This window comes from Myotis davidii, unplaced genomic scaffold (genome assembly GCF_000327345.1).
Source record: "Myotis davidii unplaced genomic scaffold, ASM32734v1 scaffold104, whole genome shotgun sequence".
NCBI lineage: Eukaryota > Metazoa > Chordata > Mammalia > Chiroptera > Vespertilionidae > Myotis > Myotis davidii.
The window spans coordinates 387,032-401,137 of NW_006296625.1; the positions used below are offsets into that span (position 1 = coordinate 387,032).

The following is a 14,106-nucleotide window of genomic DNA, read 5'->3' on the forward strand; positions in this document are numbered from 1 at the left end:
GAAAGGTGAGAGCCCGGAGCCCGAGGAGGGGGCGGGCAGGCCACGACCATGTCCTCGGCCGTGGGGCCCCGCGGTGCTCGCCCACCCACCGTGCCTCCCCCCATGCAAGAGCTGCCCGACCTGAGCCACCTGACCGAGGAGGAGAGGAACATTATCATGGCAGTGATGGACCGGCAGAAGGAAGAGGAGGAAAAAGAAGAAGCCATGCTCAAGTAAGCCACCCCCAGCCGCGCCACCCGAGCCTCCGTGCCTCCCTCGGTCCATTCACCACTCGCTCACCCAACCCTCTGGGCTGGGTGTGGGGGAGGGGGCTGGGCGAGGGTGCGGGGTGTGGGCGGAGGCGCCCTCCTTGGGGCCAGGGGCCCTGGGCTTGAGCGCGGAAGAGGTTAGCGGGACCGGAGGAAGGAGAGGATGTCACCCAGCCGAGAGCCCAGGAGCCAGGAGAGGGTGGCTGGAGACTGGGGTGCAGAGGAGGGTGGGGTGGACCGCGACCACCCTGGGGCTGGGATGTGGGGAAGCTGAGAAGAGCTGATCCCACCCTAGTGGAAGGGCCCTGGGTTGGGAGCAGGTTAGGGGGCAGGGGGTGAGTGGAAGGAAGGGGCGTGGGAAGAAGAGGTGCTGAGAATAGCTCCTCTGCTCTTCTTGGAGTTGTTTAGCAGGCTGGGGTTACCCCACTGAAGGGTGTCAGTATTTACATACGAAAAATGCATATTTTTAGTGTTCATTTTGGGACTCATTCAAATCACAGAACAAGGTTGGGTCTTTATTGGGGGGCAGTTGCCATCTTCGGGTACCTGCCTCCCTAGACTCCCTTTAACCTTTTATGCACAGTCTTTTACACAAAATACCTGTGTGCAGTCACATTTTCTTACATCTATGTAATGCCACTGAGAATGCAAAGTTTGTAGTAGTGGGAGAAGCTGATGGGGAGTCTGGTGTGAATAAAATAGAGGTTCCTCTTTACTGGTTTCCAAGAGACCTCAGGGGCCTGCTCAGCTCCTGGTGCAAGCAGTACAATAGGGGATTGGGAATTTGCATACGTCTCCCCTTCTTTAAAGTCCATCAGCCCTTCAAGGGATCCCTGTCCAGTGTACTGTGTCTGGGGAAGGGACAGGCCCATAGCTGGTGGTGTAGGAGTGTGTGACACTGCTGCTTACAAGGTCCTGGCACCCAGAGTCGGTTTTGCTGCTCCTTAGCACCATACCTAGAGTGGAGCTGAAGGGGACTTCAACTGCCTTCCCTTGGCAGATCTTCATATATTCAGGAAAGTTTTCAACTCAGGGGTGCGGGGATTTAGAAACCCCACCTGGGACTCATTGCTTGGTGTTTCCCTGGTTGGGTCAGTAGTGTATCTGGGGGCACAGGATTGGCACGAGGAGCCAAAGGGAACCTGTTGCATCTCGAGTTAGCTGACAGCAAAGAAGGGGCAGACACAGAAGGGAAGAGGGGTGAGAGCCAGGCATGGAGCACACCCAACATGGCTCTCTCCACCCCCTAGGATTGCCTCCTGAAGAGAAGAGGCTGCCACCAAAGGTTTCTTCCGCTTCCCCTCAGTGCAGCAGTGCCTCACAGGACAGGGATGGAGGGAGGCTGTGTTCATAGGCGGATGGGCCCCCGCCAGTGTAACTGCTACCCAGATGGGAGAGGGAATATTGAGGGAGAGCTGTGGGTGCCGTGTCACAGCAAAAGTGTAGAAATCCAGTCATTCCTGCCCTTTCCATTGTAGACTCAGAAAAGGGCCATTAACTTGGAAGGCCAGAGCTGGCCTGCTTCGATCAAGAGCAGCAGGTTTCTGAATTCCCTGCTCCTTCTCATCCAAAAACTAAACCCCAAATACTTTAAGCCTGCTGCTTCGAGGAAGGCACAATCCTCGTTAACCTGCTGCCTGTCCCTGCCAGGAACAATGATGTCCCTGGTGCTGCAGGCTTCCCCTCTCCTGAGACTGGAAGTAGTGGATGGTGTCTGATGGTGCTGTCTGTCTGTCTGGTTGTCAGTCCGTCTGTCCTCACTGGTTGCAGCCCCTGCCACTTGTTCTGGGCACCTTCTCTGCTGGTCAGGATTTACAGGTTTGCTACTGTTCCCTTTGGTGTTTGCTGCAAACAGCAGGTGGATGGAGGCCTCCAGCAGCCAGCGAAAACCATGGGCTCCTGCTGGGCAGGGTCCGGATAGGAAGGGGAAGGCACAGTGCAAGTAGTGGCCATCATGCTCCGTCATTGGCTGTTTCAGGGATGGCGGAGACTGAGGGATGTTAAGTGAGAGTGGGTGAGTTTTTAGGACAGAATCTCAGACCTGCTAACTGCCTGTGATAAGATTGTATGGGCTTATATAGACGAATACAAATGAGGAGCACCATCCAACTCTTCGTGTCTAAAACATCTTTCCCGCTGCTGCTCCTGTGGCTGCTGTCCACTGGTTTGCAAATATGGTTCCTTTATAGCAAGGATTCACAATATTGCAGTATGTGATGCTGTTACACAACAGTTCCCTATAATCCAGGACCTCTGCATTAACTTTATCAATCAGCCTCCACTGCTAACACCTCGGCCTTTTGTGCAGTGGCACATCGGTGAGTGTTTTGGAATACCAGTTTGCTGCCATGTAAGTGTGTCAAATTGACTGCAATTAATGGAACAGTGTTGTACATTTTTCTAGAGTGCACTTTATGCCATAAAAACGGGGGATCATAGGGGCTATTCAGATGACCCATAGGTATATATAGGAGTTAATAACACAGTCAAAGGTGTTGGCCTCTTCTAAACTTTGCATAACAATAGATTGGAAGACAGGATGTTTTCCACGGGGCTTTGAAACATTTGTTAAATCAGAGATAAGCTTTTATGGTAATGCTGGGTCCCTCATATCACATATTGAGAAATTCACAACAGATCATATAAAGCTCAAGTTCTGGAAACAGAGTGATTAGAATTAAAATTCACTGTTGTCCCCACTGCAGAGCCATCACTTTGAGCTACCTACTGTGAATACTCTGTCCCTTCACAATGTATAAAAACAGACATTAATACATAGAAGATAGAAAAGTGATGGGGAAATATGCCAAAGAAACTTTACAAAGTATCAATTAAAATATAGTTGTATAGTTTAATCAGCCTTGACTGTTAATTGCTATGTGAATTTGGTCTTGATAATGCCTTTAAATATATATCAGTGGAAGATAATACTCAAGCTACTTTCACCTCAAGATTTCAGGAAAATTTTTCTTTGAAATTGTAAGTACTTTATTATAAAAAATAATTCATTTTGTCTGCAGAGAGCACTGATTTTAAATACCATTGGTATATTACAAGAAATAGTTGACTCCTGCAAATAAATTTTACTGGTTGATTTAATTATCTGAAAATAAAAGGTTTTTCTTAACCTTAATAGAGTTTTTGGTGTGGGTGTGTGCGTTCTGGAGACTTTTTGAAACCGAACTTCCTCAATGAATACTCCTTTAAGTAACTGTCCCCAGACACCATGAGCCAATATATTACCTGGGTGGAAAACTGCATTATCTGGGACCTAAATCAGAGAAGATCTCTTGAAGATCTAAAATCTTATTCCCTTTTTATAAATACTTCATAGAGAAAGGAGCTACAGAATAGTAGAGAAGAGGAAAAAAAGAAATAGAGTTAAAGGGATGGTTTGAAAATGGAGACTGAGAGCCATATTGGAATATTAAATAAAACTAACATTTATTGAGCATTTACCTCATGTTGGCCATTATCCTAAGTGGTTATTGACTCACATGCCAAATAGTTGAACTATGCTCAAGTTTAATATATGTATATTTGAATTCTCACAACTGCCTGCACAGAAGGTAAGTTAGGTCACACGATCCTTGATTCTTCATTTTACACTCAGGGTTCCAGTAATATACTCAGCTGACTCACATGATGGCCCAGTCAGGATTCAAATCCAGATCTTTTTTAAAAAATAACTTTTTTGTATTACAATTGACATACAATACAGACCTTTTTTTCCAAATCCAAGTATGTTCGCATACACTACACTGTCCTACCAGAAAGAGGCTTGTATTTCATCCACCTTTCTTCTCTTTCCTTAGTTTCAGAGCTGTGGTTTGGCAAAAGGTAGGCTGATTCAGAGGTTCAGCTGCTGATTCTAGGAGGGCCTGCAGCTTCACCCACACTCTCTTTAATAGTTTTCCTGTGGATTGAGGTTAGGGGGATTGTCTCCAGTTCAAAGATAATAAAAAGCTTCGTGCTATGGTAGAAAGACCATTAACTTTGGATCCAAGCATTTTGGGGTTCTAGATCTAGTCCTACCACTTACTGTGTAAATGTAGGCAAGAAAATTAAACTAGGATTCCATGAGTTTCTATTCTTCTTATGAATCCTGAAGTTTGTGGTGTGAATTGATTTATAAAGAATATTGACTTTGGACTTCTCCCTCTCTTTTTAACAGGGAACTACACAGTAACTTTTCAAACATCCTTAATATCCACTTCCTTTGTGAGAGGAGAAAGAAAGTAGAAGGAGCAGAACTCTTTCTCCATTTTTGTCCCTCCAAGCAATTATACTCGTGTGGCTTGACATGTATCCATAAGGCTCCATGTGACAGACCCCAATTAGCAACTGGGAAGAGAAGGAAAAGTTGACGAGGGCAGCTGGGGAGGGTAAGGATAGACTTTCCATGTATGCAGGCATCCTGGTTTCCTCGGGGTTTGCAAAGATTTTTATATTGTGCACCCCAAAATATTCTGTCACAATGCTGCGTCAGGATGGCTACGAGAGAGAAGAAAAACAGTAATAGTAATGAGAGAAAGTGACTAAACCCTGAGAAGGGGCTGCCTGTTCTGAGGGGATTCTGTGTTAGTAGGAAACCACAAGAGGGGGAGAACTTACAACCTTTCACTCAGAGTCTAGTCTCCTTCACACCATTGATGGATAGGGTTAAATTTAGGGAAGGTTAACTATGAAATCTTCTGGAGTTTTCCATTTTCAACGAATACCTCTCTTAGTAAATGTGCATGCTCAGTAATGAGTTCTCAAATACTCCTGGAGAAAATGTAGAAAAGGGAAGCTTAAACAATGAAAGAGGTGAGGAGTTAAAGGGAATGGAGGGTAAGAGACATAACCATTAGTTCGCATTTTTGCCAACCTGTCTTGACTTTGTTTCAACTGTGTTCCTTCTTAACCAAAATGAGGGGGCACCATTGTTTAAGTAAATAGGTTACTAAATTAGAAGTAGAATATGGAAACCTGTGTGGGCTATATGTGCTGCTGCTGACTTGAATAGAAACACTACATCTTGCAAGTGCTATTTGCTCAACTTATTAAATTTGGAGAACAATTTGTGTTCAATGTGTATAGTAAGTTTCCTGGAAAGATGGCAAATATGATATGGGAATTCTTGAAATAATATTGTTATTCTTCCATATGTGTGATATGTAGATGGACACGTTTGTGTACCTGGGTTATATAGTCCATTGTGTTGCCTTTCATTTTATCTTTATGGTCTACTTTATGTTTTTAAACAACTTTTTACATTTTGTCCTGTGATGTGAGTTGGATGATTCAGAGCTGGTCCTGAAAGTTGAAGTAAATTTGCCTCCTAAGGCACATGACAACTAGAGTAATAGAACCCAGGACCATGTACATGGACTCTAGGTCTTTAGTGCTCTTGTAAGTCTTTTGAAAAGCGCATCAACCTGTGGGCATTATGGTTGTTTTCCCTCTTCTGTTGGGGGAGAAGACTGCCATATCTGAGTGCCTTCTGGTTACTTTACATGTTTAAACTGCCTGGTGCGCCCCTCCTGATGAGAAACCCATTAGTCAGCAATTAGTTTTCTAATATTAGTAAAATTCCCAGAACTAGCCAGGTACCTTCCTGACCCTTTGCTCATGACATTTGATCCTGGAGTCCAGAGAATAAAACGTAAAAGGAGCAAGAGAAGAATTTCGCATGGCTAAGTGGCATTTTCTATCCCTTTCCAAGTCCTCCTGCCTCCACTCTCTAGATCTGGCCACAGGTGACTCATTAAACCCCCTATGCACCTGGGGCTTTTCTTCTCTCCTTGCTGGTTTGCTGTAATACCTTAGCAACTTTCCACCATCCTCCACCATGAGGTTATCTCTCCTCCCTACTATTGTTTTGAATTGTGAATTGTATTTATTAGGTAGACTATTTCTAACAAAGTATCATATCATCTACAACTCAACATTAAGGCCCTCATTTCAGGTATTGGAATTGGGTCAGGCATTGGGGCTCTTTGGGCAGAATAGAGAGCCCTCTGCTGATAGCCCAATGTTGGCGTAGTTCTTCCTGTGTGTTAATTGGAAGGTTTTAAAACTGTCACAGCAAAGGGAGGTGAGCATCAGGTAGTTGGATAGAGCAATGGGCTAGATTCTGGCTTCCGTTTCTTTCTTTTTTATTTAATATATTTTATTGATTTTTTACAGAGAGGATGGGAGAGGGATAGAGAGTTAGAAACATCAATGAGAGAGAAACATCGATCAGCTGCCTCCTATACACTCCTTACTGGGTATGTGCCTGAAACCAAGGTACATGCCCTTGACCGGAATCAAACCTGGGACCCTTGAGTCCGCAGGCTGATGCTCTATCCACTGAGCCAAACCGGTTAGGGTTGGCCTCTGTTTCTTTATGTGTAAAGTGGAATTGTTAATGCTGCCCTTCGAACTTTATGAGGCTGTGTGGAAGAATCCCAAGATCGTCTTTTCCTGTGATTATTACAGCTACTAGGGGTCCTGTGGAGATAAGTTCTTGTAGAAAAACCCATCCATCGTGTCATGCTAGCAATGCAGCATGGCCAGGGCGGCATCTACCAGTGTGAGAATTTGGCAAGGAGAAAAAAGGTAAAATGAGTCCAGGATTTGATCCGAGGATATATTTACCTTCTTCCTTTCTCATTAAATAGCTCATAAATGTGTTTTAGCACAAAAAACAATGTGGGCAAAATTAAAAATTTTGAAATACCTAAAAGGCAACAATCCTAATTCAAAAATGAAAAGAGAAAGTAGCTTTAGGTAATTTCCTCATCTCTTACTAGAAAAAAATTTAGAGAAACATTCTGATAATTTTAGTGTCACTGAATTTAATAAATTATTCATTTTCAAAATTAGTTGAATGAATGGCCATATACTTGTGAGGTAGTAGTTTCTCTTTCATGTTACTTTAGTGTTGGATAATGTAATGGATTATATGTGTTTAAGAATTTTTAAGATTTTTGTTCTGGATGTCTTAGGCTTTTTGTATATATATTTTCATACTCTTACATCAAGCTTATCTACACTTATTTTGGTCTAAAACAGTTTTCTGTGCATGACAAGAGGGGAATATACTGCAGAATTTACCTTAGATATTCCTACCTCTGTTGCTATCTTGTGAAAATTTCCTGTACACATGAACCTTCATTCAAAGACAAAATAGACTTGTTTAAAAGGAAAGTGAATGTACACATTGTTTGCCCAGGACAGTATCTGTTTATGCCTATTTCATGGTATAATTATGGATAGTACTTCTTTTTCTCAGTTTCAATCTGGATGATAAATTATATGGTTTTCCTCTTTATAAATTTTGCTTTCCCTGACCCAAATTATTCATTTGAAACTTCAGAAAATCAATTAACAGTGATAATATATATTTTATCAATAATGTAAACAAGTTGTACACATAGAGTGATGACACTCATTGTTTGGTAAGTGGAAAGGCTTTTGCTGAGAAGGAGGTGTTATCTTTGATGGAGCCTCAGTAAAATGCTACCTTTTATGGCAAAGTAAAATTTCCAAACATTTTTCAAGTAACTGTAGCTCTGAATACAACTGCCTATAGGACTCTCTTTGGGAAAATTCCCCTTTGGGCCTTGCAAAAAAAGCAGCCTGCAGTTGGGAGAAGACATTTAAATAGATTTTTAGAATGTAGTATTTTGATAACTCCTCTTAAGTTTAGATAGTAAAATAAGTTAATGTTATAGAAAGTAATTTTGTGCAATTTGAAAGTAATTAATGTGCTCAATTAGATAGTAGCTCCTTTAAAGAACCATAATGAGCCAAACAGATATCTTTGTATGATATAAACGGTAATATCTTGCTAATGATTTATATATTATTAGTGTACACATTTCCCCATTGTTATGTCAGGTAATTATTGTCTCTATTTACATAGAGAAGGCATGTGAATTGAAAACCAATTAAGGTGTCTGTACTGTCATATAAACGTCTCACACAGTTTAGCTATTTTTAATGGGCTCTCATGCATGGTATGCATATTTCCTAAAGGGAACTGCTACAGTAGTAGTTATTGATGAAGTTTTCTGGATCTATTTGTTAGACTTTATGTAGCCTATTTAATTAGCTCCCAACTCTCTGTGCTCAAAGCATTCTGATTGATATTTGAGAAGTGTTTGTACTCTCAAGAATATCCAGTTATTTTAAAGTTGAAAGTAATCAGTACACTAGCCTCATGTGCCCCATTATTGTTTTGACCACTTACACATAGCTCTTCACAAATGCAAGGAGAAGGTCTTTACTCGGATGGCTAGCTGTTTTGTTTTCAATCTATGGTGTTCACATTTTAGAAAACTAGGCAGATGGTGTCTGAAATATCTAAGGAATATATAAATAAATGTATCAGTTTTTTTCAAATATATGCCCACATACAGGCATTCGATTCATGTCAGAAAGATTACTTAGTGTATTAGTAGAAAGAGATGAAAACAAAAGTAAAGTTAATCGAATGGCTTTTCCTTTTATATTTCACACAGCTTAGCAGCTTTATCTTCCTTAGCTATCTCTGTCTTGTAATATATTGCGGCTTAAGTCTTCTTACCTAACCCTTCTTTTATAGGGGGAAAATGGATATATTTTACATCCTGGTATCTGAAATTAAGGGATATTGAAATGAGCTGGCTCATTTATTTTGGATATTAAAATCTGGGCAAGGGTAAAAATTGTACAGAGAAGATTCTACTTTGACACTCCTCATGATCATCATGAAAATTTTCATAAAAACATAACTTAAGAAAATCAAGTATTCTTTTAATTAAGCTAGATATTTTAGTTTACCCAAGTCTATGTCCCCTAAGCCAAATCTAGCCACCTAATATATAGCAACCTTCAGGAAAATCTTGATACGAGTCTGAAAAAGATACCATTGTCTGAGTGTTGTTCCAGACACGTTTATTAGAAAGGTATAGCGTGATATTTGGAGCTCCAAAGATCTAAGCTGTAATAGTCACTATTGAGTAGAACTATGATTGCTAATTAGTCAGGTGACTATTGAGCCCTTCCTTCCATAAAGGCAGCGTAGTTTAAGACTCTTGGAGAAACACATACAATAAAGCAAAACAAAACAAAGTAAAGCAAAAACATAGTCCCAGGCCACAAGGAGCAGATAATTTATATCGTAAGGTAGTGCAAATTAAAAAAAAAATGACATGTAATTTCCTACATGTCCCTATTCAATCTTCTCTTTACTCTCAAATGTTGGCCTTCCCTTTGGTCTACTCTCAACCTTCTAGTCCTCCCATTTTGTGTGCAGTATTTGGTCAATCTTAAGCATACTCCTGGCTTTGGTCATATATTAAATACTAGTAATTCCTAAATCTATATTATTACATTAGAATATTCTTCCAAATTGATGTCCTTAACCACCTGCTAAATATCTCTACCTGGATGTCTCATAGGCACTTCAGACTGATTGTGACCCATCACAAATTTATTGATATTCTGCCTAAACATGATGCTTTTCTGTAATCCCTGTCATTATGGTAGCATCCCCATTGCAACTCCTTATTCAGCCACCACCAAATCCTACAGATTTTATCTCCTTGGAATACTTTGGATTTCTCATTTATTTTCCGATTCCATTGCCTTTACCTTAACGTTGACACTCATCACGACTCACCTGGCTGCCTGCAATAACCACCTAATTCATTTCCCTGCCACCAGCCAGGGTTCCTCCCATCTGATGTTCACACTGAGGTCAGAGAAATCTTTCTAAACTTCATCTGATTATGTCCCACCAGGAAGACCCCTTTGCTTCCAGAGAAAAGTTTAAAATTCTTGATCTGTACCTTGCTCTCTACCTCCTTTCACTGGTCTGTGCACAGCCTCACTGCACTAGTTCTCAAGGTATCATTGCTGCTTCACAGCCTGGTGACTCCACTTGTGTTTCTCTCTCTGCCAGGAATCTCCTCCTTATCTACCTAATTTTTATTTAACATTTCCAATTAATTTGGGACACCTCTTCTCAGATTTCCCAGTCTAATTTTAATATTTGTCCTCGGTGCACATCGCTGTCATACATTTTTCATGTGACATTCTCACCTGAGTACAGCATAAGCAGAATCATTCTTATTTGTATCCCTCATATAAGCATGCGCCTGGCATGCAATAGGTGCCTGAAGTTTTAAAACTGTGCATGAATGAATGGATTTAGAGGATGTAGAGTGGAGGAGTCACCTGAGGCTGCTGGATGGATTAGTAAAGTATGAGTAGGTGGACAGAGTGGGAAGGTTATTCTAACCATGGGAATTCTAACAGCGAATTCTGAAAGCAGAGAATGAGCTGAGTATTTTTGGCTATTGAAAGAACCAGGTTGGCCAGAACGTATGAGGAGAATCTACTACATACTGGATCTTACAAAGTTAAAATGAAATACAGTTTTCAGATGGGCTACTTTACTCTTAATTTATCATTCATATCTTTTTGAAGGACAGTGTTCTTGTAGTGTTTGAATGTCATTGTGGGAAGATATAAATAATACATTTAAAAAGTAGACAGACATGCTTAATGGAAACATTTCCTTTGAATTGAAACATCACTAACTTCAGTAACAGCATAAAGCATAATATATGTTCTCTGATTTAATATTTATAATTAGATCAGATGCACATGGCCATCGATTGTTGTCCTGATTATATTTTTAATTTTTAAAAAATGCCTCTCAGTTAAGTCATCTAATAGACTTAAACTCCTTGAGAGCAGGCACCTTCTCTTCTCTTTGTTTTTTTGTTGCATCCCCTATAGCTGATGCCTACTAGGACCTCAGTAAGTGCTTGTTGAATGGAAATCACACAGTCTGTAAGTCAGGACACAAAAGCGCTGGCCTTTGACATACTATAGCTGAACCGAGTGGAGGTTTAGGTGGGAGCTGAGAGATGGTCTAGTCCAGTGGTCGGCAAACAGAGCCAAATATTAATAATACACTGATTGAAATCTCTTTTGAGAGCCAAATTTTTTAAACTTAAACTATATAGGTAGGTACATTGTTATTAACTTAATTAGGGTACTCCTAAGGCTTAGGAAGAGCCACACTCAAGGGGCCAAAGAGCTGCATGTGGCTCGCGAGCCGCAGTTTGCCGACCACGGGTCTAGTCCCATGCTGGCAAATAGAGCACAGGTGACTTCCTGTCCTTACAGCAGCATCACTGGTAGATGTTGGAGACCTGAGATCATAAGAATTGGCAATCAAACAGAAACATTAATCAATGAAGATTTATTGCACCTTCACTTTTTTTAAATCCTCATCCCAAGATATGTGAGGATATGGTGGTTTTTTTAAAAATTGATTTTAGAAAGAGGAGGAGAGAGAGAAAAACATTAATGTAGGGAGAAACATTGATCAGTTACCTCCCACATCCACCCTGATGGGATCAGACCTATAACCCCAGCATGTGCCCTGACCGGGAATGGAAATGGAGACCTTTAGGTGTACAGGGTGACATTTAACCAACTGAACCACACTGGCCAGGGACCAGCTTCATTTTTAAGAAGAGAAAACTGAGGCCCAGAGACTATTTCAGGTTTTCATTATTAAGTAGTGAGACAACTAGGTATTAGGCTTCGGGTCTTTTTCTCATGGCCCAGTGTTTTTTAATACTGTCACACTCTCTCCACATAGTTTCCGTTAATCATCAAAGTCAAACAATTTGTTTACTTTTTTTCAAATTTGGTTTGATTTACCTGCTCTATAGGACTATATCCTGTTATAGAAAACTCCCAGGGAACCTCTAATTACTTTGTTGATTTTGAATTTGGTTATAGTGAGTATCAGTCCAAAAGAGTGGATGATTGCCAGAAAGTAAGAAATATTTTATTTAAAGATTGCCTTTGCAATTATATTTGTTGTAATTATATTTAAGCTGTATCAATACTTCTTAATTGTGATCATTTTATTTTAAATTTTAATACTTCCCTGAAAGGTACAGTGTTTTCAATATGCAGTAATTTATTTATGATTTCAAATAGCTTTTCCGATGATGTTTTTATGTACATATTAAAATTATGTTTTGTTTTTCACTTAGAAAACACAGTTGGTTTTGGTTAATTGTGAGGAGAAGAGTTTTCTTTGATTCCCCCTCATTTGGAGCTTTGGCTTTAGCTGGACTGTTGGTCAATGACCCAAAGAAAGAATTAGTAGAATGGGAAGGGAATGAAAACTCACATAAACATCCATGAGCATTCACATCTCACCCAAGTATAAATTCTCATATTCACATATCTGAAAACTTAAGACATTCTTTCTATATAAAGTTTTTAAGGAAATTAATTTTATTTCATTTACAGAATTTGCATGATCTAGACATGCCTCATATTAGTTTTTGTAACTGTGGCCCTCTCTATAAATTTTGCCCCAGTTGCCATTCTGGAAGAACCCTAGATCCATATAATCCCACCCTGGCCATTGCTGATTGGATTAAAGATGGACACATGACCCAAATCCATATGATTCATTGACTGGCGAAGAACTAATGAGATTCCCTTTTAAATTGAAAATAAGCATTCAGAGGGTCACAAAAACAAATCATACCCATTCATTATTTTCTTGAAACAAAAATGGATTTATGAGGTGCTAGGCCTTGTGCTGGAATTAATAGAACCATATATCCCTTGCCCTTTGTAGAAGGAGATATATTTTATTTAAAGTAAAGTTAAACTCTTTGATGAATGCATCACAGGAAATATACAATATTTTTATAAGAAAATATAAACTAGGAATTTTGACTAAGATCAGGCTGGCCAGGGATGGCTCTCCATAGACGACAGAGAGAACTAAGCTAAGCTCTGAGGATGAGTAGGAGTTAATTAGGCAAATAGGGAATAAAGATCTTGTAGGCAGGAAGAACAGAGAGTCTCTGGTGGGAGAGGGAATGGTGATTCTGAAGAAGTGGAAGGAAGCCAGTATGTGGAAGAGGAGAAAGTCCAAAGGAAGGCCAGAGGGATGTGATTTGAGAGGAATTTAGAGAGGTAGGCAGAATCCTGACAATGTGGATGCTTTCCAAGGCATGGTATATAATTTTATCTTTATCTGAAGAATCAAAAGATTTTGAAGAAAGATATTATATAATCCTATTATTATTTTAAAAAGGTTATTCTGGCTATGGTACGGAGAACCAATTGCTGAAGGCCCAAGGCATGTATGTGTATAAATAGCTGGGAGGCTATTACAGAAGTCCAAGTTGGAGATATTAGAAGCAAGGACTTTGGTGGTGATGGCAAAATGTTAATATTTGAAAGATATTTGGGAATCAAAAACCAACTTTTTAAAAATTTTAATCCTCACCCAAGGATATGTTTCCACTGATTTTAGATAGGAAGGGAGAGAGAGAAAAACATCTATTATGAGAGAGAAACATCAATCGGTTGCTTCCCATAAATACCCTGACCTGGGATTGAACCCAAACCTAGATATGTGCCCTGATTGGGAATTGAACTTGCAACATTTTGGTGTATGGGAAGATGCTCCAACCAACTAAGCCATCCAACCAGGCCAAAAGCCACCTCTTTTAAAATGGAATATATATGAGTTGATGTTTGACTTGTCCACCAGGTTTGGGGATAATCTGGAGAGATGGAAGGGAGATCCTAAGTTTAGTTTTGGTTCTTTGGCTTTTGTAGGTATAGGACAGGATGGGTTGGAAATGTAATTTTATGAGTCAGCTATAAACAGGTGACAATGAAGTTGCAGGTTAGGATGAGTGACTAGATTCAGATGAGAAAGCCTAAGAATGAGCTTTAAGGAAAGTTTACTTATAAAAGTTGAAAGAGGACAGTGATCTTGCAAAGATATTAAAGAAGAAAGGTAGGATAAAACCAAGAAACCCTTGCTACACCAAATAAAGGGAAA

At 40.2% G+C, this 14,106-nt stretch overlaps 1 protein-coding gene across 1 annotated transcript in view; it reads left to right on the forward strand.

Annotated features, from left to right (window-relative positions):
- Window positions 1–6: 6 nt before the first annotated feature.
- RIMS1 (regulating synaptic membrane exocytosis 1) overlaps window positions 7–14,106 on the forward strand; it is a 400,323-nt gene continuing 386,223 nt past the window's right edge. Inside the window, exon 1 of the mRNA XM_015569421.1 lies at window positions 7–212. Within this exon, the coding sequence (XP_015424907.1) occupies window positions 49–212 (164 nt within the window). The 5' untranslated portion in view covers window positions 7–48. The remainder of the gene's footprint in view (window positions 213–14,106) is intronic.